Source organism: Apodemus sylvaticus, chromosome 1 (assembly GCF_947179515.1).
Source record: "Apodemus sylvaticus chromosome 1, mApoSyl1.1, whole genome shotgun sequence".
Taxonomy (NCBI): domain Eukaryota; kingdom Metazoa; phylum Chordata; class Mammalia; order Rodentia; family Muridae; genus Apodemus; species Apodemus sylvaticus.
In genome coordinates this window covers 23,640,272-23,666,647 of record NC_067472.1, presented here as the reverse complement: position 1 = coordinate 23,666,647, position 26,376 = coordinate 23,640,272, and the positions used below count along the sequence as shown (strand labels likewise).

The window sequence follows — 26,376 nt, the reverse complement described above, 5'->3', positions numbered from 1 at the left end:
TCAGCCCTCCATCCTGGGGTCCTCGCACGGTCAGCCCTCCATCCAGGGGTCCTCGCACAGTCAGTCCTCCATCCAGGGGTCCTCGTACAGTCAGCTCTCCATCCAGGGGTCCTCACACAGTCAGCCCTCCATCCAGGGGTCCTTGCACAGTCAGCCCTCCATCCAGGGGTCCTCGCACAGTCAGCCCTCCATCCAGGGATCCTCACACAGTCAGTCCTCCATCCAGGGGTCCTCACACAGTCAGCCCTCCATCCAGGAGTCCTCACACAGTCAGCCCTCCATCCAGAGGTCCTCGCACAGTCAGCTCTCCATCCAGGGGTCCTCACACAGTCAGCCCTCCATCCAGGAGTGCTCACACAGTCAGCCCTCCATCCAGGAGTGCTCACACAGTCAGTCCTCCATCCAAGAGTGCTCACACAGTCAGCCCTCCATCCAGGGGTCCTCACACAGTCCTCCCTCCAACCAGAGGTCCTCGCACAGTCAGCCCTCCATCCAGGGGTCCTCGCACAGTCAGCCCTCCATCCAGGGATCCTCACACAGTCAGTCCTCCATCCAGGGGTCCTCACACAGTCAGCCCTCCATCCAGGAGTCCTCACACAGTCAGCCCTCCATCCAGAGGTCCTCGCACAGTCAGCTCTCCATCCAGGGGTCCTCACACAGTCAGCCCTCCATCCAGGGGTCCTCGCACAGTCAGCCCTCCATCCCGGGGTCCTCGCACGGTCAGCCCTCCATCCAGGGGTCCTCGCACAGTCAGCCCTCCATCCAGGGGTCCTCGTACAGTCAGCTCTCCATCCAGGGGTCCTCACACAGTCAGCCCTCCATCCAGGGGTCCTCGCACAGTCAGCTCTCCATCCAGGGGTCCTCACACAGTCAGCCCTCCATCCAGGGGTCCTCGCTCAGTCAGCCCTCCATCCAGCGGTCCTCGCACAGTCAGCTCTCCATCCAGGGGTCCTCACACAGTCGGCCCTCCATCCAGGGGTCCTCACATAGTCAGTCCTCCATCCAGGGTTCCTCGCACAGTCAGTCCTCCATCCAGGAGTGCTCACACAATCAGTCCTCCATCCAGGAGTGCTCACACAGTCAGCTCTCCATCCAGGGGTCCTCACACAGTCAGCTCTCCATCCAGGGTTCCTCACACAGTCAGCCGTCCATCCAGAGGTCCTCGCACAGTCAGCTCTCCATCCAGGGGTCCTCACACAGTCAGTCCTCCATCCAGGGGTCCTCGCACAGTCAGCTCTCCATCCAGGGGTCCTCACACAGTCAACTCTCCATCCAGGGGTCCTCACACAGTCGGCCCTCCATCCAGGGGTCCTCACACAGTCAGTCCTCCATCCAGGGGTCCTCACACAGTCGGCCCTCCATCCAGGGGTCCTCGCACAGTCAGTCCTCCATCCAGGAGTGCTCACACAGTCAGTCCTCCATCCAGGAGTGCTCGCACAGTCAGCCCTCCATCCAGGGGTCCTCGCACAGTCAGCCCTCCATCCAGGGGTCCTCGCACGGTCAGCCCTCCATCCAGGGGTCCTCGCACAGTCAGCCCTCCATCCAGGGGTCCTCGCACGGTCAGCCCTCCATCCAGGGGTCCTCGCACAGTCAGCCCTCCATCCAGGGGTCCTCGTACAGTCAGCTCTCCATCCAGGGGTCCTCACACAGTCAGCTCTCCATCCAGGGGTCCTCACACAGTCAACTCTCCATCCAGGGGTCCTCACACAGTCGGCCCTCCATCCAGGGGTCCTTGCACAGTCAGTCCTCCATCCAGGAGTGCTCACACAGTCAGTCCTCCATCCAGGAGTGCTCACACAGTCAGTTCTCCATCCAGGGGTCCTCACACAGTCAGCCCTCCATCCAGGGGTCCTCACACAGTCAGCTCTCCATCCAGGGGTCCTCACACAGTCAGCTCTCCATCCAGGGGTCCTCACAAGTCAGCCCTCCATCCAGGGGTTCTCGCACAGTCAGTCCTCCATCCAGGGGTCCTCGTACAGTCAGCCCTCCATCCCGGGGTCCTCGCACAGTCAGTCCTCCATCCAGAAGTGCTCACACAGTCAGCCCTCCATCCAGGGGTCCTCGCACAGTCAGTCCTCCATCCAGGGGTCCTCACACAGTCAGCCCTCCATCCAGGGGTCCTCGCACAGTCAGCCCTCCATCCAGTGGTCCTCGCACAGTCAGCCCTCCATCCAGGGGTCCTCGTACAGTCAACTCTCCATCCAGGGGTCCTCACACGGTCAGCCCTCCATCCAGGGGTCCTCACACAGTCAGCCCTCCATCCCGGGGTCTTCGCACGGTCAGCCCTCCATCCAGGGGTCCTTGCACAGTCAGCCCTCCATCCCGGGGTCCTCGCACGGTCAGCCCTCCATCCAGGGGTCCTCGCACAGTCAGCCCTCCATCCCGGGGTCCTCGCACGGTCAGCCCTCCATCCAGGGGTCCTCGCACGGTCAGCCCTCCATCCAGGGGTCCTCGCACAGTCAGCCCTCCATCCTGGGGTCCTCGCACGGTCAGCCCTCCATCCAGGGGTCCTCGCACAGTCAGTCCTCCATCCAGGGGTCCTCGTACAGTCAGCTCTCCATCCAGGGGTCCTCACACAGTCAGCCCTCCATCCAGGGGTCCTTGCACAGTCAGCCCTCCATCCAGGGGTCCTCGCACAGTCAGCCCTCCATCCAGGGATCCTCACACAGTCAGTCCTCCATCCAGGGGTCCTCACACAGTCAGCCCTCCATCCAGGAGTCCTCACACAGTCAGCCCTCCATCCAGAGGTCCTCGCACAGTCAGCTCTCCATCCAGGGGTCCTCACACAGTCAGCCCTCCATCCAGGAGTGCTCACACAGTCAGCCCTCCATCCAGGAGTGCTCACACAGTCAGTCCTCCATCCAAGAGTGCTCACACAGTCAGCCCTCCATCCAGGGGTCCTCACACAGTCCTCCCTCCAACCAGAGGTCCTCGCACAGTCAGCCCTCCATCCAGGGGTCCTCGCACAGTCAGCCCTCCATCCAGGGATCCTCACACAGTCAGTCCTCCATCCAGGGGTCCTCACACAGTCAGCCCTCCATCCAGGAGTCCTCACACAGTCAGCCCTCCATCCAGAGGTCCTCGCACAGTCAGCTCTCCATCCAGGGGTCCTCACACAGTCAGCCCTCCATCCAGGGGTCCTCCCAGCCTTTGGTCCTCCATCTGTGTATACAACCTGCTGCTCTTGTTCAGTCTATGTTCTGGTTCTGTGGGCTCCTCACCTATGATGTGATGACTACAGTACCCACCTTATATGGTTGGCATGATTATTATTATTAATATTATGGTACACATAATTATTAAATAGTTATTAGTTCTCTCTTAGTTCCTGGGTCACCATAGGAAAAGAATCACTCTTTTGTGGCTTATTCTTTCTGTGGGATAGAGGGGTAAAAGAGGCATATTGGCAGCCATGATCCTCAGGTCTCTCATTCATATAATACAGGAGTGGGCCTTGGGTTGAATGCATCTAGGTCCCTCCCCATTCCAACTTTCCAGGTTAGGTTACCTCCGACCAGCTAAGGATGCATGGATGAGTCATGTGACATCCTTCCCATGGAGTCCCGTGGCAGCCTTCTGATACTGGAGCCTTTGTTGTTTGTACTGGATCAATCATGTGTCCTTCCCTGTCATAAAACCACGGCTTGGAAAAGCTCTACCCATCACCCCACTTAGAGAACCCATGATGTTTGTTGGTGGTTCAAACTAGAACTGCAGTTTCCTGTGAAATGTGTTCATTTTTTGATATACTTCATGTTTATTTTGAACTAATATTCACATTCTGTCTCTGTCTCTCTCCTTCCTCTCATTTTATTGTTGTTGTTCTTCCTTCTCCTCTTCCTCCTCCCCTTCTTCCTCCTCCTCCTCCTCTTCATCCTTCCCCTCCCCCTGCTGCTGCCACTGCCTTTTCTTCTTCTTCTTCTTCTTCTTCTTCTTCTTCTTCTTCTTCTTCTTCTTCTTCTTCTTCTTCTTCTTCTTCTTCTTCTTCTTCTTCTTCTTCTTCTTCTTCTTCTTCCTCTTCTTCTTCTTCTTCTCCTCCTCCTCCTCCTCCTCCTCCTCCTTCTTCTTCTTCATCTTCTCCTCCTCCTCTTCTCCGCCTCCTCTTCCTCTTGCTCTTCCTCCTCCTCTTCTCCTCCTCCTCTTCCTCCTCCTCCTCCCTTGCTTCCCCCCTCCCCTGCCTCCTCCTGCTCCTCCCCCCTCCTCCACCACCTCCTCCACCTCCTTCTCTCTCTTCCAGATCCTTATGTGGTCAGCCAATAAAGTATTTGAAGAGCTCACTGATGTGGAGCGACAGTTTCACAAGGCACTGTACACCATCAGGACGTACCTGAACTGCGAGCGCTACTCCATTGGTCTTCTGGACATGACCAAGGAGAAGGTTTTCGTGTTCCATATGCCCCATCTCCCCTCGGTCACCTAGAAAATGCATACTCAAATGGAACATGGTCCATTGACAAATGAATATGTTATATAAATAACCAGATAGCAAGAACTAGCACTGTGAAGGCTCAGAGTTAATGGGAGCAGTAAGGAACGAAGTGACACAGGTTTAAAGTTTGGCTCTTCTGTTCCATACCTGTATCCATCACCAGCAAGTCTCCTGTTTTGATTAATGAATAACCTTTAATTTTAGACTAGCTTTATGGTTATAACAAATGGAACAGAAAGTACCAAATGCCAATATCATTCACCACTCTTCACTTCCAGTCTTCCTATTTCTAAATGTTGGGTTGGTGTGGTGGTACACATAGAATAGCTCAGCTCTAAGAACCATCGGGATAAAGGACGGCTACTGGTATCTTTGTAGTCTGCTACTTTGATGAACATCCTGTCAGCTCTAAGGGTTTCCTGGTAGAGTCTTTAGGGTTATTGATGTATAGGGTCATGCTATCTGCAAAGTCATGCTGACTTCTTCTCCTGTCTGTGTCCTCTTTTGTTCATTCTTTTGTCTTAGCATCCTAGCTAAGACTTCAAATATTTTATTGGACGGGAGTGGAAAGAGTGGACATTCTTGTCTTGTTGTTGAGCTTAGTGGAAATGCTTCTAGGTTTCTCCCCACTTAACACAATGTTGCCTGTAGTTTATCCTCCATGTCCCTTATTATGTTGAGATATGTTTCTTTTATTCCTAGTTTTGTCAGGGCTCTTATTATGAAAGGATGTTGCATTTTGTCAAAAGCTTTTTCTGCTTCTATTAAATGGCCATGTGATTTCTGTACTTGAGCCCATGTATGAGATAGATGTATTTTTCAATCAATTAATTAATTTATTTTTATGTATTCACTTTACATTCCATTCACTGTTCCTCTTCCAGTCACCCATTCCCACAATCCTTCCTCCCAATCCTCCATCCCCTTCTCCTCTGAATGGGTGCTCCCACCTAGTTATCTCCCCACCCTGGTACTTCAAGTCTCTGTGAGTCTAGGTGCTTCCTCTTCCACTAAGGTCAGACAAGGCAGTCCAGCTAGAAAGATGTATCACAAGGACAGGTAACAGCTTTTAGGATAGCCCCTGCTCAAGATGCACATCTGTTAAGACTGTATATAAGCAAGACCCTGCTTCAAAAATACAAAATTAGATATATTTTTCTATTTTTTCACTTCTTTTTTTATTGGATATTTTCTGAGATAGATGTATTGCAATTACGGATTTACATGCTTTGAACCATCTTTAATCATGGTGAATGATCATTGGATGTGTTCTTGAACTCAGCTTGCAAATATTTTATTGGGAATTTTTGCATCTGTATTTAGCAGGAAAACTGATCAGTAATGAGAGAGAGACAGACAGACAAAGAGAGACAGACAAAGAGAGACAGAGATGGAGACACAGAATATCTTTTTAGGATATTGGGGTAATACATTAATATTGGTTTTGTAAAATGAGTTTAGAAGCCATCCTTCCTTTTCTGTTTTATGGAATCATTTAAAAGGATTGGTGCTAGTCCTTTGCAGAGGTTTGCAGTGAATCCACCTGGGCCTTTACTGTTTTATTAATTTTTTTAAGTTGAGAGATTATTTTTTCTTTACTACTTCTTGAATCTTGTTGCTTGCTATAGACCTGTTTAGATTACTGGTCTCTCTTGGTCTAACTTTGATAGGTAGGGTACACTCATCTAGAAAGTCACCTGTTTCTTTAGTTTTTTTTCCTTTTGGTTTTTTTTTTTCTTCAGTTTAGTGGGATATAAGTTGTTAAGGTGTGTTCTTACAATTCTCTGAATTTCCTTGGTATCTGTTGTAACCTCCCCCCTTATCTAGTTTTATTAACATGCCCCTTCACACACACACATCTGGTTGGTTTAGCTAACAGTTTGTCACTTTTTATCTTTTGAAAGAACCAACTCTTTGTCTCATTGATTATTTGCATTTTTAATTATTTCTTTAATTAATTTCTTTCATGGTCTTAATTATTTCTTTTTGTGTACCAATTTTGGGTTTGCCTTGTTCTTGTTTTCCCAAGGCCTAATGTGAATCCTAAAGTCATCCAAACAAGAAATCTCTGGCTTTTTAAATGCAGACACCTACAGCTGTGACTTCCCTCTTAGAACTGCTTTCTTTATATCCCATAGGTCTGAGTAGGTCTTACCTTCATTTTCATTCAATTTTGGGAATAATCTAATTTCCTTCTAAGTGTTCCTCTAGTAACTCTTCATCATTCAGTTTTAATCTCCATAAGTTTGTGAATTTTCTGTGCTTTCTCTTGTAGTTGATTTCATGCTTTACTCCATATGGTCAGATATGATACAAGAAGCTAATGACATGATTAGTCAGCTTCCTGTAACTATCACTCAGCCATGTCTTCCCTGCCATCATGGACTCTGTCCCTCTGTCATGATATTTTACACAGCAACAGAAAAGTAATCCACTTGCATTGTGTCCTAATATGTGATCATACTGAGAGAAAGTTCCAATGGCTGCTGAAAAGAATGTATCTTCTGTAGTGCTTGGATAGAATGTTCTGTAGACATTTATTAAGTTCATTTTATCTAGGATATCTTATGACTCCTTGGTCTCTATGTTATTGGTCAGGATGGCTTCTTTATTAGTGAAAGTAGGATACTGAAATCACCTTTTATGACTGTATTAAGGATAATCTGTGACTTTATGTAACGTCTTATGAAACTGTATGTCCCTATGTTTGTTGTGTAAATATTTAGAATTGTAATGTCCTTTTAAAAAAAAACAAAAGTTGATTTGTAGTTTCTATTATTTAAATTGTTCTTTGTCTTAATTTTCATTATGTAATTAATTAATAGAAATGAAATACTCTTTTGATGGATCATTCCATTAATCACTATGTGACCTTCTTGATCTATGAGTTAAATTGACTTGAAGTCTGTTTTATGAAATGTCAAGATACTGACTCACATTCCCTGGTTTCTTTTGCTTGGAATATCTTTCTTCATCCCTTTGCCCTAACACAGAATCTATCTTTGAGGGAATAGCGTGTTTCTTGGAGGTAGAAACTAGATGGATTCTGGTTTGTTTGTTTATTTGTTTGTTTGACTCAATATGCTATTCTGTGTCTTATGATCTGGAAACTAAGACATTGAAGAGTTATTATTTAAAGGTATGTGATAATTTATGTCATTTTGTTGACTTTGTTGGTGTGTTCTTGGTCCCCATTAGTTTGGCTACAGTCACACCCCCTTTGATTTTTGTCTCCACTGTCCCTGAGTGTGTTTCTTGTTTTCTTTAGCTTGAAATTTTCTGTCTAATATTTTCTTCAGAGCTGGTTTAGCAGGCATAAACTTCTTTAGCATGATTTTTAAAAACATTGATGCATTTATTTCTATACCCGTTGCAAAGATAATTTTGCAGGATATAGAAGCTTGGGTTGGCAGTTGAGGCTTTTCAGGAATTGAAATGCATCTTTCTCTGCACTTCCGGGTTTGCAAGTTTCTTTTGTGAGTTTTGCTTGCAACCCCAACCAAGACCCTTGGGTTGGGGGTAAGAAGGCGCAGAGTTAACGAGTAGACTCCGGGAGTCAGGCAAGTGGCAAAAGCGGACTAGTTTATTGCAGGAACTGGGTAAATCTTTATACTACTTCCCAGCATTTCATTGGCTCTCAAGTAGCCAGATATGGTGCTGTCTCTTCCTTATTGGCTTGCTCCATTGACCAATCCAGCATCAGTGGTCTCTGTCCCTGCCGGCAGATTTTAGGTTGGCTTGGGAAGGATGTTTCAGCTGTACATGTGCCAGCATTGCGCCTGGGCCTGCTTGGTGAAGTTCCTCCCACATACAAGTTTGACTCTTAGTCTTAATGTGACCCTTTTTCTCTTGTCACTCTTAATATACGTTCCTTTTCTCTCTTATTTGTATTCCTTGAGCTATGTATTTAGCGTTTTAACTGTGATGTGATATAGGGAATTTTTTCCCCTTGTTTTTCCTATTTGGATTTCTATTTGCCTCTTCTACTCAAACAGACCTCTCGTTCTCCAGGTTTAGACAAATTTCTGCTGATTGTACTGAAAATATTTTCTATGCTTTTTGCATGGAGTTATTCTTCTTCTATGCACATAATTAATATATTTTCACAGTGTCTCAAGTTCTTCATATTCTGTTTTGTATGCTTTTTAATAAATTTATTTTTGCTTCCAACTAAATTACCAATTCCTATATCTTGTCTTCATGGCCTAATGTTCTGCCCTTCTTGCGAGTCATTCTATTAGTGAGGCTGTCCTTTGAGTCTTTGTTGTTGTTATTGTTGTTTGTTTGTTTGTTTTTTTGAGTTAGTGAAATTTTTATTTCCAGTATTGTTTCAGCTTGTCTTTTCTTCAGTACATTTGTCTCTTTATCGACCTTATTATCATATCTTACATTGGCTTCCTTCATTTATGCAGCTGTTTAAGTGTTCTCATGGATTTCATTCAGGTATTTATTTTTGTTTTCTTTCATTTCTTTAAACATTTTTTATCGTTGGAAATTTCTTGTCTGGAATTTCATCTAAGTCACTGCCATTGGGGGCATTTACTATGAGATTTGTTGGGTTTTGGAGTGGATATATGGTCTTGCATTTTCATGTTGTGCTTTTGTATTGAGATCTGTGTATCAGGAATTAGATTGTTGGTTGCATTAAAAAACAACTACTTGAAATTTAAGTCACCTTCGCCCCTTCAGATGAAAGTGCATGCAGAGTTCAGAAGAGAGCTGGTCATAGTAGGGTTCATGCATTCCTTTCCTTTGTAAAACCCTGGGATACCAGACTGATTCCCAGTCCTAGCCTGTGCCAACAATCAATACCCAAAGGAAATATTGAGGGAATATCTAGGGAAACAGAGTGATAGTTGATTGTGAAACAGTTGCTCCCTACCTACTAATTATTTTAGGGATTTAAGGGGTATTGATAACACTGAGTGTGCTAACAGATTAGTTATCACGGGTGTAATTGGTGGCAGGGAGAATAAAAAGAAATCCCAGTAAGACGGTAGAGCATCGGGATGATAGAGGAAAGAGGAAGAGAAAACACATCAGGCCTGGAAGACAAGATACAGGAAAGGTACATTCAGTTGAAAACAACAATGAACTTATTATTTATAATAAATTAAATTTATTTTTATAAAATATAAAAATTTTATAAAATATAAAATTTATAATATATTCTATAAAATATAAATTTAAAATATAAAGTTTTATATTTTATGAAACATAGATTTAAAATGTTTATAGAATGAATTTTATTATATTTTATAAAATGTTTATATAAAAATTATTTTAATAAATTTATTTAAACATCTCTCATGGTGAGGAGGGGATTTAGGCGAGGGGTAGACTGAAAAGAGAGATGCTATAACACAGTGTGGAGCAGCCTTGACTCTCGGGTACGCGAGGCACACGGGCCTACGAGCTATGCAGACAGTGTTCTTTGGGAAGAGAAAAGAACAAAAGAATAAGAAGAGGTAAATCTGAAAAAAAGAAATAAAAGAGGCTAGCAAGCAATCTAGGGCAAGAAGAGACCCGAGATGGCCTGCTAAGATGGCCTTGGGTACACGGCAGGAGGGACAGATGGGGAAGGAGAGAGAGATGGGTGGGGGCAGAGGTTACAAGACTGATGGTCTAAGGCCGGCTCTCCCTCGTGCTCCTTCTCTACTGGGCCTTTTGGCATCGTTTTGAGAAAGTTTCTTCATATGAATCCACGACTTGCCTAGTACTCACTATATTTAGCCCAGGGTAGACTCAAACTCAAACAATGCTCCTGCTTCAGCTTTCTGAGGTCTAGAATTACAGGCATGTGAGACCATGCCCAAGTTTTTGATAACTCACATTTTTTATTTTGTAATTTAAGAAAGTAACAGTTGCACATATTTATGGGGTACAGTGTGATAGTGTGCATATATATAAATTATAAAATGGTTGCAGTACAGTAATTAACGTGTTGACTGCTTTATATAGTGACACCATTTACATCTAGTGTCCTAACAGCTTTGGAATATATAGAACATATCCACTTTAGTTGTGCTTTCCTGTAATACGTCCTGAGAATTTACTACCTGGCTGGAATACTGGTATTCGGATAGCTCCTCCCTGTCCTGTTGACAACTCAACCCTTAGTCTCTGGTAACTACATTCTGCCCTCTGCTCCAGTGTTGGATGTTTTCAGACTTCATGTGTACACTGAATGTTTGTCTTTTAGTGCCTAGCCCATTTCTCTTACCACAGTTTCCAGGTTTGCTAACACTGTCACAGTGACGCATGGCTGCATCTTTCTTTCTTTCTTTCTTTCTTTCTTTCTTTCTTTCTTTCTTTCTTTCTTTCTTTCTTTCTTTTTTACTTTCCTTCCTTCTTTCTTTCCTTCCTTCCTATATTTCTTTCTTCCTTCCTTTCTTTCTTTTCTTTCTTCCTTTCTTTCTTCTTTCCTTTTTTCTTTTTTCCTTCCTCCCTCCCTCCTCCTTTCTTTCTTCTATATTTCTTTCCTTCTTTCCTTCCTTCCTTTATTTCCTCTTTCTTCCTTTTTGAGGCTGGATAGTAGTTCATTGAGTGTATTTTCTACATTGTTTTTATCTATTCATTCATTGATAGACATGTCAATTTCATATCTTTGCTAAAGCTCATATATTTTCATTAGAGACTAAGAACCTTTCCTAAGGCAGTCTGTTTCTCAGTAGTGAAGGACATCATGGTTGCTTCTAGTTTGGGGTGATTATGAATAAGGATACTGTAGATACCATGTACGGGTTTTTGTGTACACATACTTTCAACTTACTTGAGTAAATGGCAAAAAAGTCCAGCTATTGGATCATTCAGGGAGACTGTATCTCTAGAAACACTGTTAATCCATCTTCCCAAGCGACTATCATTTTGCATATCTGCATTCTCACCAGGAGTTAGTGGTCCCTCTCTTTGGGTTTTATCCATTTGTACATGTGGTAGTGCATCACCGTTTGAATTTGCTGTCTTCAGCCACAGATGACATTGAACAGTTTTCATGTACTTAGTTCCCATGGCATTTCTTGTCTGGGGAAATGTCTGCTCAGATCTCCTGCTGCTTTTTAGGTAGAAGTCTCTGTTTCCTCATGCTTAGATTTCAAAAGATCTTTGCAACCAGAAGTGATAGCCCATATTTACGATAGCACTCTGGAGGCTGAGGCAAAACATAACTTGAACTTAAGACCAGCCTGAGCAAACTGGAGACATTGAATACTCTGGATACTAGTGCGGCAATTGCAAATAGCAATTGCAAAGTCTTTTCATTCTTTTCTGAGAACTGTTTCTCTAGTAGACATTTTAAACTGTAGTGATCTCCAATTCTTTTCTCTTTATACATTGTGCTTGGGTCCAAAAAACAAAACAAAAACAAAACAAACAAACAAAAACCCTCCAAACTCAAGCTTATCTAGATATTCTCCTGTGTCACTTCCAGAGTTCTTATAGTTCTGTACTTTATATTTAGGCCTATAAGTAATTCTAAGTTTTTTTTTTAAATTAAAGAAATAAAATTTCTTTTCTTACTGGATATCTTGTTTCCAATACAATTTGTTGAACAGACTATATATAGTTTGTCCCTTATGCCCTTTGCTCCTCTGCCAAAAATCATTTGTGTGTGTGTGTGTGTGCGCGCGTGCGCGTGCGCCCACTTCTCTCCAGTCTCTTCTGCTTGCTGATTTCTCTTCCCACTAACACCACACTGCTGTGCTTGCTACAGCTCTGATGCAGGGCTTGAAGTCAGACACTGTCAGTTCTGTCCTCGATTTCAGCAAGGTTTTCTATCTCCCTTGCTCTTGACTTTCTTATCAGCAAAGTAGGGACATCTCTTTTATCAGCTTTAAAAATCTGAGATACATAAGGTATTGAGTACATTGTAGGCACATAATGTTAGTAAATTATCTGATATTTTGTATCTGAAAAAAATCTTAAAGCAGAAAAGAAGAAATATTATTATTTATAGTACGATGCTCACTCACATCTTTAATTCTGTTGGAAGGCTGGGACTGCAATACAACTGATACATACCATGTGTACTTCTTGCTATTCATGTGATTGGCAGTTGTTTTTCAATGTCACTGTTCCAAATAGACAACACAGGACCATGTAGCAGAAGGGCAGGGTTCTAACACCTGCCGTGGACAGCAGGTGCTGTTCAGGATGCTTTCGGCTACACGGGAAATATCACTTTTATCAATTTTCATGAGAGACACCCTTATCCAGTAGCCCCTCCGCTGACTCTACCAACCCCGTTCACTGGTCTAAACAGATCCACATACCTGCCTTTCAACTAGCAGGGTGCTTCATGTAGACCTCCTATGGGCTGGGCAGGACCTATCTTTCCTGAGCAAATTAGCCCTGATATCTAAGTAAAATGAGGTTAAACTAGCAAGACGGGGGGGAAAAGGGTGTTAATTAAGGCGACTGACACTGTTGGCTTCTGTGAGCATCCTTTACTAAGCTCCTTGACCCACCTGGCTTTAGTATAGTTGTCTACACAGTGTAGGCATTATACACGGAGTGCTTTGAACCACGCAAGTGTGTGGTATGTATTGTTCATTTAATCTTCACCACAAGCTCAAGTTGTGCTGTCTCCATTTAACAGACAAACAAAAGATAAGCAACTTGTCTATAGTCACAGGTTCATAAGCAATATCGCTGAGAACGACAGATTTTTTTCAAGTCTAAACCTGCAAAACTATGTAGATTAACATAAATTATGTGAGTGCCTGTAATTCAGAAAAGGTATGGTGACTCGTGGGACAGTTTGTTTAATGATGTTTCAATATAATTGCCTCCAGGAGTTTTACGATGAGTGGCCCATCAAGCTTGGAGAAGTTGAGCCTTATAAAGGACCAAAGACTCCAGATGGCAGGGTAAAATGTCTTCCGTGCTGTCTGTGTATGATGCTAAGAGGCTGACATGCCTAGAGGAGAGACATTTCAGAGGGACCCTGCCTGCCCCTCTCTGTCCTGTACAGCGGGGTGGGTCTGTGGTTCTCTGCATGGAGGGAGACACCGGAGCTACTGGGACAACGTGGTGAGATGTGCTTGGGTTTCTTCCGGCTGTGCAGGATGACCTCCTGGGTTAGAGCCACACTCAACAGCAAGCTTCATGGGGGCAGGAAGTGTGTTTGCTTCTGTATCACCGCATCCTCGGGCCATGAAAATCAGGAATTGACTAGTTTGTTGGCCCTGGGATTCTTTACCTACCTCATTCTCTTCCACCATTGACTAGGGATCCATTGACCTCTGTTGTGGAGGTGCCTGCTAAGATTAGCCAATAAGAAAAGACCTGTGTGCTTGCCACATGATAAATGTCTGTTTGCAGTTGATAAAGTATGTGATTTTTCTCCCTAATGAAGTCATTAACGTCAGCTACATCTGGACAACAAAAAAGCAATCAGTTAAAAGTAAAGACAAATTTCCTGGTGGTTTGGTAATCAGGCTCCCCCAAAAGCTATTTGGGTCAATTAGACTTTTTAAAATAACAGTGAACTCACTGTGTGTGTGTGTGCGCACACACAGAGATTACAAGCCTATAACTAATACATGAAGAGTTTAGTAATTTACATTATACAGAAAACTGTGGCTAGGAAATTATGTGCTATTTATAGAATGGTAAAGCATACATTCTTCAGTGAAGATTATTTTCTTTGGGAAATAATGTTGTGCTCACAATCTCCTTCCTTCCTAGGAAATCATCTTTTATAAAATCATCGATTACATTTTACATGGAAAAGAAGAGATCAACGTGACCCCGTGCGTGTTTCCCTGAAGTAGCCATGGGAGGTGCCACTGGGATTTTGGACCCAATCATTTCTACATATGACAATGACTTTTCTAATCTTCTCCAAGGTCACCTCCAGCAGACCACTGGACGCTCGTTAGTGGATTGCCAACATACGTTGCTGAAAATGGATTTGTAAGTCATTAGGCAAACTTGCTAAATGCAAAAATGAGAAATAACAATTACAAGATAAATACAACCATTGAAACAAGAATGAATGAGACAAGGGTAGACAGCCATTTTATTGGCATAGGAGAAAGGAAAGAGGGATCTAGGGAGAGAAATGTGGGTTAATCAGGATACTGAAATTGTATCAAAATATTCCCTTAACTTGAGAGTCACCCATTTCTCCACTTTTTACTCTGAAGCCACACACTTTTCAGACATCTGCTTTAAAGCCAGGGATATGATATCAAAAGTCGGTGGCTGTGACTCACAATAGGTTCATTTCCATTGCAAATGCTCAGTGGTCTGAATATGATCATGAATGTTTTCTGTGAGGCCTCAAAGCAAAGGCTGGTAAACATGTCCAGGACAGAAAGGCTAGGGAGAAAAAAAAAAGAATCGATTGGTTTGCATCTTTAAACCACATTTGGGAGATCCACAGTCCAAGAAATAATGTCAAACATTCAAGTTAGATCATGAAATTAAGGATGGCACCAAAGAGTCCTCAGGTTCTTAAATTATAAATACTCATAAAAACACCAAGATTCTATAATCCAACAGTGCAGGGGAAGATTGCTAATGCTACACCATGAAAAGCTACATAGGGAAGCCCAGACTCAGTGAAAGAAAGAAAGAAAGAAAGAAAGAAAGAAAGAAAGAAAGAAAGAAAGAAAGAAGGGAGGGAAGGAGGGAGGGAGGGAGGGAGGGAAGGAGGGAGGGAGGGAGGGAGGGAAGGAAGGAAGGAAGGAAGGAAGGAAGAAGCAAAAATCCTCAAAAGTAAATATGTATAAGTAAACAAAAGCTTCAGAAGAGCTCCACATTTCCTTTGTAAGGCTAGTGGGACAAGAGCCGATATGTTTCATCCACTCTTAGAAGGCACTTAACATTAGCAGGCCCCTTGGCTCCCCGAACGTGGAGGACTGGGTAAGGTACCCTTTGGCCTCAACTCAAACTCTCAGGTTTTTTTTTTCCAGAATTTTGTGAATGGATAAATGCTGGTAGAAGTATTTACACCAGAAGTATTCTCCGAGGTCGAGTGTCTGCACCAGGGTTTGTCCCAACCCTTATCCAGGAGAGCCCATCCTACCATCCCTCCTTGGAGTTTCGAGTTCAATTTTCAGCCAGTGAATCTGAACAGAGCCCTAAACCTTCTGGGACTTTAGTGTTCTCATCTTTCAAAGGAGAAGATGACTCAACCATTACCACCCAGGCTCTAAATGCTATCATTTTAAGTGGAACTCTGGTAGAAGCAAAAAGAGTCTTCTATTAAGACCCACTTGTACATACAACTCAGGCACAGATAACTCAGAACAACTAAAAATGGGTATAAGAAACTATCTCCGAATTCTGGCAGTAAGCACAGTATTTCATAAGGAACTCTCACTTAGGAACAAGTGACACATTGCCTAGCCTTTTCCTCTTATCCCTACCCCACAAGCAACCTTACTTTGTAAAAGAATAAAGCAAGATCAGCATTGCCTCAGCAGGGCAGTCTTTATCTTTTGCTTGGGTTGAGGAGTTTTGGGCTGAGAGTGGGGAGGAGCAAAGATAGCAGGAAGTGTCAGTCGATGGCACAGCAGAAGAAGAGGTAACTTCAGTGAGCTGTTAACAATATGGCCTAATGTAGGGAACATGCCTTAATGTGTTTCCTGAGCAGCCAAGAGCTTCGTGGGAAACTCACTCCCAACATGCCCTCTCTCACCCTCCCCCCTGGGCTTACATGGTCCAAACTCACCATGTTTCAGACTGACTCTGTCTCTTGCCTCACAGATCTGTAACATGCTGAACGCCCCTGCAGATGAGTACTTCACATTTCAGGTAAGGGTGGCCATAGTCCTGCCTCATCCCTCAGGACTGGGAGAAGGGTGAGCGCTCTCCTTATCCGTAGAGTCTAGCTTATGTGAGCCTTAGGTGTGGTCAGCAGCCACACATGGGGCCCACATTCCAGAACTCTAGCTTGGCCAATGACCATCAGGAAGATTTCAAGAAGGGGCCTGAAAGAAGAATGATAAGAGAATGGTGGGAGGTGTGTGTGTGTGTGTGTGTGTCTATGTGTCTGTGTGTGCCTGTGTGTGACTATGTGTGTAATTGTGTGTATGTGTGTCTATATGTGTATGTGTATGTGTCTATGTGTATCTGCATTTGTATGTGTCTGTATGTGTCTGTGTATCTGTGTGCATCTGTGTATGTGTGTCTGTGTGTGTCTGTGTCTCTGTATATTTGTGTCTGTGTGTGAACACGTGAATGTACACTGACATACCTTCATTCTCTCCCACTCTTGGTTCTCTAGGGGCGATAACTGAGCCTGGTGTATAGCTGATGCTCTAGAACCCTTGTTTGCATGACTGATTGGCTGGAGATGTTGTGTGGCCCAAATCTAGCCCTAAGGGGCCTTTCTCAGCAGTCCTTCCTGCAGTATATTGTAACTGTGGTCCTATTCAAAGGAAAAATTCTTAGTAGGTCCCTGGATTTTTATCTCCTTTTCATCACCATCCAGAAGCCCACTTCCTGGAGAGGACAGCCCCCAACCAGCCTCTCTGTACTGACTGCTTGGCTAACCCACAGCTGCCTACTGTCACAGCAATGGCTTGAGTGTGACCCCTTAGAGTTGATGTGTTGAAAGCTAAATCTCCAAGTTCTGTACGTAGTATTTCTTGATGGCTATATTGATACACGTCAGAACAGATGAGGGTGGAGTCAGGGGCACAGGACATTGCTGGCTTCATGAGAAAAGGAAGAGAGACTCAAGTTGGCACCTCCGATCTGTCTTGTCCAGTGATGCTCTCTGGCATGTTATGATGCGGGGAGCATCCTCTCTGAGACTACGGAGCCATACTCTTACACCTCTCACTCTCTCAAACTGTAAGAAATTTAAATCCACATTTTTTTCTTTATAAATCACCCAGCCCATGCTATTCTATGACAGCAATAGTAAAGAGATTATAACAATGATAGGACTTTGGAATTCATCTTCTTAATAGCGTCATCTAATTCTCCACAAGGACCTACCTATCATCTCTGCTTCCTGGTCCTTTTGAGAACTGGATGAAGTTGCTGTACCAACGTGCTGCAGTCTCTCCTCTCTGCATGCTAGCACTCCATGTCCTGCATTTCAGACACATTAAATCCCTGATCTGGGATTAGGGATCAGGAGTAGAGCCTGCCCTCCTGAGGGGCCACCACTAATGTCTGCCTTTCTCTGTGCTGTTTAGACACACAGGATCCCATTAATGCTTAAATGGAAGAAATAGCTTCCTCAGGGTGTGGGTGACTCCTCCCCAGCAGCAGCTAAACCCTGCCTCGGGGATACCCAGACACAGCTGTTTGGATAAACGGAGGCTTCCCCTGGCTCTGCCTGCCCATCCCTTTGCTTACTGATGTGGAAACACACAAACACCATATGGTCCTGTCATTTTTTTGTACCTTCCTTCCTGCGACCAGAGCTTGCTTGTGATTATGTTGCACCGAGCAGTGGCCCCTACATCTATAGCAGCTGTGTGCCAGGGTAGAGTGCACTGATAAGAAAGGTGAACAGTGACTCAACCTGGAGCAGCTGCCGTGGAAGAGAGTGAGGATGGAGTTCATCCGGCATAAGCAGGTGCCTACTGAGGCTTGAGGAAACCTGGAGCCACACTGTGAAGAGGGTGGGGGCCCCTCACTGAGGCTTCAGGAGTCCCTGTAATGAGACAAATCTCCAGTCTACAGTGATTCCTCCAGAGTTCCAGCGTACTTCAGTGTGGTACCCATGAAAACTTGCTTATCAGAACAGGGCTACTGTGCTCTGAAGTCACGCTTGCTCCAAGGCTCTGCCTCCCAGAGAGTGACTGTGTATGGCATGCCCATCCCAGGAGGCAACCAGACTCCTCTGATGACCAACATAGACCTAGCACCCCTCAGATCATCCCAGAGCTGGGCTGAGGTGACTTTACTCACGCTCTGTCCATCCTTTCTCCATAGTCTGGGTAAGACCCCGACTGTCTAACAGTCATCTCTAGCTCTCTCCCCAAATCCCACCTCCCAAGAGTGTCCTGTGGACTAATGCTGTTACAGAAGGCTTCACGGTGAGCAGAGACTCAGCCTAAACCTCTGTGGAGGGCTAAAAAACCATGAAATGTTTGAAAAACCATCATTGGGGTGTGCTGAGTCTTTGGATCCATTTGCTTTAGCCACATACTTACAAATATATACTGTGGTCTCTTATTTGAGAGGGCATTAGAATTGCCGAGAGACGGGATGTATCCAGATGTGTCCCTAAGATTGCATATGTTTAAAAATAATCTGTTGTGGAGGCTGGAGAGACAGTTCAGTGATTGAGTTTGTTCTTCTCTCCCAGAGGACTGGAATTTTATTTCCAGAACCCATGTTGGGCAGCTTACAACTACCTGCAACTTCAGTGAATCTGGTGCCCCCTTCTGGCATCTGTGTGCACTTACACACACAAACCACACACAGACATGTATACATACACACTCCAACCCACTCGCCAGCCCACATATATAAATGTAAATAAAAGTTTTAAGTATATATATTTATAAATATTTTTTAAAAAGAATCTGCTGCCTTTGGTCACACTTTGAGAAACACTTCTGAAGGAATTTATCTGCATCTCTCAGTAACAGAGCATCTTGACGTGGGCCTGTGGTTTACTCTCGATTACAACACTAACAACCTGGCTTGGTTCTTGGCTTGTCAGCAGGTAGCACAGGTTTTACTAATCACAACCTACCATAAACTGAAAGATTATCTTTGTGGATTAGACAAAATTATACTTTGTGGATTAGACAAAATTATACTAAGTACTTTACAAGAGAGGTCCTAATATAAGAAATTAACTACAGTGGCATTGCAAGATGGTGACAGTGCAAAGGGAAGAAGGAGGCAACATAAGGATAAAAAGCTCTTTCCATCCCCAGAGCTGGAGGTCAAAGGGGAAAGTTAAAGTGTCAGAACACAGCTCTCCTCGTTCTGGTACATTTGAGTGGATGACTTAGCAATGTGTCCTAACCATGTTCTGACCCTGAGATTTACTTTAAAATCAGCTAAGGGGTGGTAGTAGGTATAGTGGAAGAGTGCCTCGTAGTGGTGGGGTAGTTTAGTTGATTCTAATAGTAGTTGAAAATTTCCATAAGAGATAAACACATATAGATCTAGTGACATATAGATCTAGTGAGATCCGAATAAGGTCTATGGGTTGTATATTGTCTATTCCCTGGTTTTGGCACCATACTGAAGTTACACAAAATGTTCCCATTGATAGGAACTGAATAAAGGGTTCATGACTTCTCTGTACATTTCTTTCTTTTTTTTTTTTTTAAAGATTCATTTATTTATCTTATATATATGAGTACACTGTAGCTGCCTCAGACACACCAGAAGAGGGCATCGGATCCCGTTACAGATGGTTGTGAGCTGGGAATTGAACTCAGATTCTCTGGAAGAACAGTCAGTGCTCTTAACCGCTGAGCCATCTCTCCAGCCCTGTACATTTCTCTTGAGAGATCTTGTAAATCTCTACTTGTTTCAAAAGTAAAAAGTGAAAATATTAAAGTAACAATCTCCCTTATTGTTTGTTTCTAGAAAGGACCGGTAGATGAGACTGGCTGGGTCATTAAAAATGTCTTGTCTCTGCCTATTGTCAACAAGAAAGAAGACATCGTGGGTGTGGCTACGTTTTACAACCGGAAGGACGGGAAACCCTTTGATGAGCATGATGAACATATCACTGAGGTAAGCGTGGGGAAGCACGGCAGATGTGTCTGAGCATATCGGAAATGATGGCAGCTGTGATGGACTCCTGAGTCCACAGTGATAAGTGAGGAACACTTAAGTCTCATAGTTGTAATCAGGGTATTGTTACTGTGTCATTTCTGTTTCTGGACTGCTAGGTATTGCAACATTTTCTATTCAAATATAAAGTTTGATTTTGCCCAAGTTATGTCCAATCCTATAAAAATATTGAAGAGTCTTTTTTTATTTCTCCTTTTCTTTTTATAATCTCTCTCATTCTCAGCCTCAAATGTCTGTCTAATTTTTAGCTTCTCCTTTATTTTATTCTGTTTGTAATTCCTTTCCTGCAGTAGCACATTCTTGAGGCTTGGCACTTTGAAAAGCAAAGCTTTGTTAATTTTACTGTCTAGCAATAAATTCAGATTTTATTTTATTTTTTCTGTTATGAATACAAAGAACTGGGTTGGAAGCATGGGCCAGGGAGAGCTCATGAAGTCCCACCTGCTAGCCACTGTTAATTAGTGGCTCTTGGAGAAGGGTCAGTTTTCCTCAGGAAAGAGTCCCTGAGAAGCCACTCACCTCCAGTAGCTGGTTCCACACCATGCACATACAGGCGTCCCTGAGTCCATCTGGTGGGTTTGAACACAGAGGACATGAAGTCAGGAAATAGAAGTGATAGCAGAAGGACTAGAAGGAAGAGAACAGAGGTGAATTTGATTACAGAGATTATATGCACACATGATTTCTCCAGCAATAATAATTATTTTAAAAGAAAAGAACTGGGTCGGTGGTGGTGAGAGAGCAGTATGGGAAAGTACGTGGGTCACTGTCCACAAAGCAAGTTTTATTTAACCTTAGAGGATCTGAGTCACTGTTCTTACGCTTCAGACTTTGACCCAGTTTCTTGGATGGTCTCTTTTAAACACTGATACCTATGAGCGAGTCAATAAGTTGGAAAGCAGAAAGGACATTGCTCAAGAAATGGTCATGAACCTCACAAAAGCCACCCCCGATGAGATCTGCTCTATTCTGGTAAGTGGGGAATCCAGTCCTGTGGCGTGTAACCTCAGCTTCTGCAAATCACTTGATGACTGGGAAGTCAGACTCTTGAGCTCCTGGGGTAAAGGGGTGAAGACAGGGGTGGGGGTGGGGTGGGGGACTGGGGTGGGGAACCTGTTGCTGGTGAGCTCTTCTTCCTGGAATTCTAGACCACAGTGTTACATTAACGCTTTGTGAAAAACAAGTCCTGGGTGAGTAGGAGCAGAAACAATGTATCTGGATTCACATACATCAGTGAGGAAAAGAAGACTGGGAAGAAGAGCAATATATCAGTCAGCCATTATCCTCCTGTGCTGTGTAACAACCATCGATTCATCTCAGTGTCCTTCATTAATAAGCACCTGTCCTCCCCTTACCAGTTGTGGGTTGAGCAGGCTCTAACTGACCTCGGGGCTGTGCGTCTAGTTTGCCCTGTGGCCTCTTATCTTTTGTGGACCAGCAGCAAACTGGTGATTTTAAAGTGTTTGCTCACATGACAGTCTCTAGAATTCTCACTGATTAAGCCAAGTCAGGTGATTGAGTCCAGTATCATTTTTCTGATGAGGGAGGCAGTGGATTTTTGCTTTAAATGTTCTAATTACCACAAAAGGAAGGGGAAACCACCCCACTATCACTTTTCTTTCTTGCTCTTTTTCCTAGTTTTTAGAATGTGTATAGAAAAAGTCTGGTGTGGGTTTGCTGGGGACATTAAGAATTAAAAAGATATTTGAGATGATAAAAGTGAGAATATGGGCAGGAATCATGTGAAACTGCTATTGGCAATAAAAAAACAACAAACAAACAACAACAAAACCCTTTTTTCCTTTCTTGCCTATCTGTAGCCCATAAGCTTGGTCTTAAGATGGCTACTGCTACATTTTGGAGAGGGAGAGAACTCAGTTGTTTTAGGTTATTTCTTTGAAACAATTCTTCCTAATCATTTGCTATCAGTCTCTTCCCATGCAAAATGTCTTTATTTGTAACAGATGTGTATCCTATTTAAGATATAGCTTAACTGGTTTTAGCAGTAGAGCCATCAGACAGAAATCTTTGTAAGAATTCCACATCTCTATCGCTTTCCCATTTTAGAAATTTAAAGAGAAGTTAAATGTAGAGGTAATTGAAGAGTGTGAAGAGAGACAGCTCCTGGCCATATTGGTAAGTGCTTCTTTCTGATCCTGGTGTCTTTTTAATAAAACCTTGGATGCACACTCTCATCTTTCAAGCAAATGTTGAGTTCTTCTTCTTAAACATTATCCAAGGCTGAAAAGAAAGAGTTCTTCCATAGACTGACTGTCTTAGTCAGGCTTTCTATTTCTGCACAAAACATCATGACCAAGAAGCAAGTTGGGGAGGAAAGGATTTATTCCGCTTACACTTCCACATTGCTGTTCGTTACCAAAGGAAGTCAGAACAGGAACTCACACAGGATAGGAACCTGGAGGCAGGAGCAGGTGCCGAGGCCATGGAGGGATGCTACTTTTTAGATTGCTTCCCCTGGCTTGCTCAGCTTGGTTTCTTATACAACCCAGGACCACCAGCCCAGGGGTGGCACCACCCACAATGGGCCCTCCCCCCTTGGTTACTAATTGAGAAAATGCCTTACAGTTGGATCTCATGGAGGCATTTCCTCAAGGGAGGCTCTCTTCTCTGTGATAACTCCAGCTTGTGTCAAGTTGACACACAAAGCCAGCCAATACACTGGCCTTTTAGTTTCCTGCTTTTCTGCATCATTGTTCAATATAGTTCAGTCCACAAAGATCCTTTACAACCGTAGCTAAGCTAGACATCCATAAGAGGCACCTCAGGATCTAGGTCGACTGTGGCGAGGTTTGTCATGGTTAGTAGCAGAGGGCATACCTGCTAGGGCGACAGAGCTCAGCCTCTCTCAGGCCTGCGACCATGATAGAAGACAAAGCACCAAGAAGGAGGAGTGGGCAGCAGCTGTGTGCTCTACTCCAGACCTCCAGGGGAACTCATCTCAGTGACTGATGGCTGGGTGCACATTGTGCCCTCAATACTGTGCTGAAGAGAAACAGACATACCGAAAAGCAGGTCACCTCCCTCCGCGAGCTGCAGCTTCCCTGAGATCAGTTTACAAACATTTAAACACCACGCTTACTTAAAGCACACACTTGCTTTAAGTAAAACTGGTTTTCGGTGCCTGGACTGGCTCCTTGTGCTCTGCTCCCTCCCGATATTCCCAGTGACCTCCTGTGATCCCCTCCTGATCACTGTTTCCTCTCTCATTTGATTGATGGGAATCTGTTCCCAACCACTGTTTCTCCCATAGCACTGAGAGCATGGGGCTGCGTTCTCTAATAATCCCGAGCTCCCGGCCTTCCTTGGCCCAAGTTTTATAAAGCATCTCACTAAATAAGCTCCTTATTAAAAAGATGGAATTTTTTTGTCTCCCAAGTCACAGTCCTGACTCATAACCTCCCTGTCCCCACATGTTCCTATGCCCTTTGAGGTGGGTTTAAAACCAGAAACATCCACTGTAGAAAGAAAAAGAGCCCCTGGGATTAGACTGGAGTCAAACCCACTTAGAAAAGTTTAAACATGGCTCTAAATTGAGGTTTTACTGGTTATCATATGCTGGTGGACACTGAGCTGGCATAAACAAGAAAGGGAGTAGAGACAGGAGGGACAGAGGAGGGGACAGAGGAGGGAGAAAGAGGGGCCCATGACATTGTGGGAGAGAAAGCACAGAGAGGCAGAACTTGGTTGTGTGGCTCAGGGACTTGTTTGTGGCTTTCTTTTATCATTGTATCTATTTTTAATTGATTGATCGATTGATTGATTACTGTGTGTGTGTGTGTATGTGTGTGTGTGTGTGTGTGTGTGTGTGTGTGTGATATAGGTATGGATTGTGTGTCATGGTGCACAAGTGGAGGTCAGAGAATGACTCACAGGGCCAGTTCTCCCCTTACCATGTGGGCTCCAGGGATTGAACTCAAGTCATCAGGCCTGGGGACAAATACCTCGAGCTGCTGAGCCACCTCTGCAGCCCCTCCTTTCAACCCTTTACCATTGATAATGGGTGTGTTGCACAATGGACTATATAGGCTGAATGTATTGTGAAACAATCTGTCCTTCCAACAGAAGGAGGACCTGCCAGACCCGAGAGCAGCAGACCTGTACGAGTTCTGTTTCAGCGACTTCCCCGTTACTGAGCACGAGCTGGTTAAATGTGGGCTGAGGCTGTTTTTGGAGATAAACGTGGTGGAGAAATTCAAAGTACCTGTAGAGGTCAGGTGGCATTTCCCTCCAAGAGCTGACTCTGCTGCTGGGCTTCAGTGATGTTTTCTGTGGTTCCAAAGATTAGCTCGGGGAGTTAGGCTTTCAAACTATCATTAACTTTGTGAATACACCGGCTTAAACTCTGTCAACAGCACCAGCATACCATCTTAGATAAGCATGCCCCAGGCCACCTACCCTTTAGAGTCCTGTTCTAAAGTCTGTATGGTGTCATTGCCTTTGGGTAACAGGTTCTTACAAGGTGGATGTACACAGTTCGGAAAGGGTACCGCCCTGTCACCTACCACAACTGGCGGCACGGATTCAACGTGGGGCAGACTATGTTCACTTTGTTAATGGTAGGTACTGAGGCTGGAAGCCTTTGAAATTCTTTGCAAGTCTGAATATCTTCCTCTTGAGAAATGACAAGAAATAGATATGTCCTATTGTGTCACCATTCCACAGACCCCCAACCCTTCTGTAGTATATGACAAAGATGTCGTCTTCCTAGGCCCTTGGCTAGATTATCAACCAGAAATTCATATGCTTACCATTTTAAAGGAAAATCCAGATACCTGCTAGGTTTTGAAACTGCCTGGGATGCCACTGGGAGACTCACTAAACAGAAACCTAATCTTTGGTAGAAACGTCGCAACTCCCCTTCCTTGCATGCACCCTGGGCTACACCTGGAGTAGACAAAGATGTGTTGACCTCTATAAATGTGTCTATGCATCTTTCTAGACAGGGAGACTAAAGAAATACTATACAGACCTTGAAGCGTTTGCCATGCTCGCTGCTGCTTTCTGCCATGACATTGACCACAGAGGCACCAATAACTTGTACCAAATGAAGTAAGTAAGTGTGTGCACTGCGTTGACCTGTGAGGATGGATGCTGGAGGACGCTGGGGAGGGACGGAAGCTCTCCACCCCCACCCTCCATGACTGCAGCCCAGTCACTTCCTCTGCTGCTTCTATAGTCTCAGGACTGCTGTATCCCTCCTGAGCTACAAGCTTGTGACTTCTGCTCTTTTCCTATAGTGTTTGCATCTTTCTCTGTGTCTTTGTGTCTGTCTGTCTGTCTGTCTCAATTTCTCTGTCTCTCTTTATGTGTGTGTCTCTGTCTCTCCGTTTCTTTTTCTGCATGTTTCTGTCTCTTTGTGTATGTCTCTGTCTCTGTCTTCCCCCCCCCTCTCTCCTCCCCCCTCTTTCTTCTGCTTCCACTTCTGAGGTTCCCCAGCTTTGTTCACATAACTTTAATCAGAGTATCCAGAGTATCGCATTCAAATATCCTAGTGGATTAATCTTAGGCTTACCCTGTATATCCAGGTTGCTGATCCCCTGCTCAGGCTAGAAAACATGTCTTCTGGGCCTTGTAATCCTTCACTTCCTGCTCCTTTGGTTCCTCCACTCCCTCTCTTGATTGGAAGTTAGTCTTCTAGCCTAACTACCTCCTTCTCTCGTCCGAAGGAGGGAAGTGTAATGATACAGGTGCAGACTGTGTCAGGCGGATTTAGATTCACAACTCATTCACTTCCCAAGTCTTGATTTCCTCATCTGGGCAATAGAGATTATAATAATGATGTGCAGCTGCAAAGACTGGATGGAATCAAGCATATAAAGTCCTCAGCCACACATCACGCTCAGTTCTACCACGTGACCATCCTCCAGAGGCAGTGAAGTGTTCCAGAGACGATAGGCTTTGGTCTGTGGGTTCATGGGTTCCAGCTACTTCCTGGATGGAAATCTTAAGCAACTTGCTTATTCTGAGACTCAGTTTCTTGCATATTCTGAGACTTGAAAATGGCTTCTTAACTGAACATTGGCCTTTCAGGGACTGTTTGGGGGTCAAGTGAAATTATTTCTGTGAAACCTGTGTATGAGGGACTTGAGGTAAAGACACTCGGTGCATGAAAATCACATTCTGAACAGTCTCTTCACACATTGAACAACTGTGCCGTCAACCTTCATCTTGAAAGCAGCGTTTCCAGTGAAGTT

At 44.3% G+C, this 26,376-nt stretch overlaps 1 protein-coding gene across 2 annotated transcripts in view; it reads left to right on the top strand.

Moving 5' to 3' along the window:
- Nucleotides 1-26,376, top strand: part of Pde6c (phosphodiesterase 6C) — a 61,558-nt gene that overhangs the window by 14,374 nt on the left and 20,808 nt on the right. For both annotated transcript variants that reach the window (XM_052172404.1, XM_052172396.1), the window contains exons 4-14: nt 4,238-4,378; nt 13,222-13,296; nt 14,117-14,181; nt 14,278-14,344; nt 16,145-16,192; nt 19,952-20,101; nt 20,990-21,133; nt 22,229-22,297; nt 24,245-24,391; nt 24,631-24,738; nt 25,122-25,231. In XM_052172404.1, coding sequence (XP_052028364.1) covers nt 4,238-4,378; nt 13,222-13,296; nt 14,117-14,181; nt 14,278-14,344; nt 16,145-16,192; nt 19,952-20,101; nt 20,990-21,133; nt 22,229-22,297; nt 24,245-24,391; nt 24,631-24,738; nt 25,122-25,231 — 1,124 coding nt within the window. The remainder of the gene's footprint in view (nt 1-4,237; nt 4,379-13,221; nt 13,297-14,116; nt 14,182-14,277; nt 14,345-16,144; nt 16,193-19,951; nt 20,102-20,989; nt 21,134-22,228; nt 22,298-24,244; nt 24,392-24,630; nt 24,739-25,121; nt 25,232-26,376) is intronic.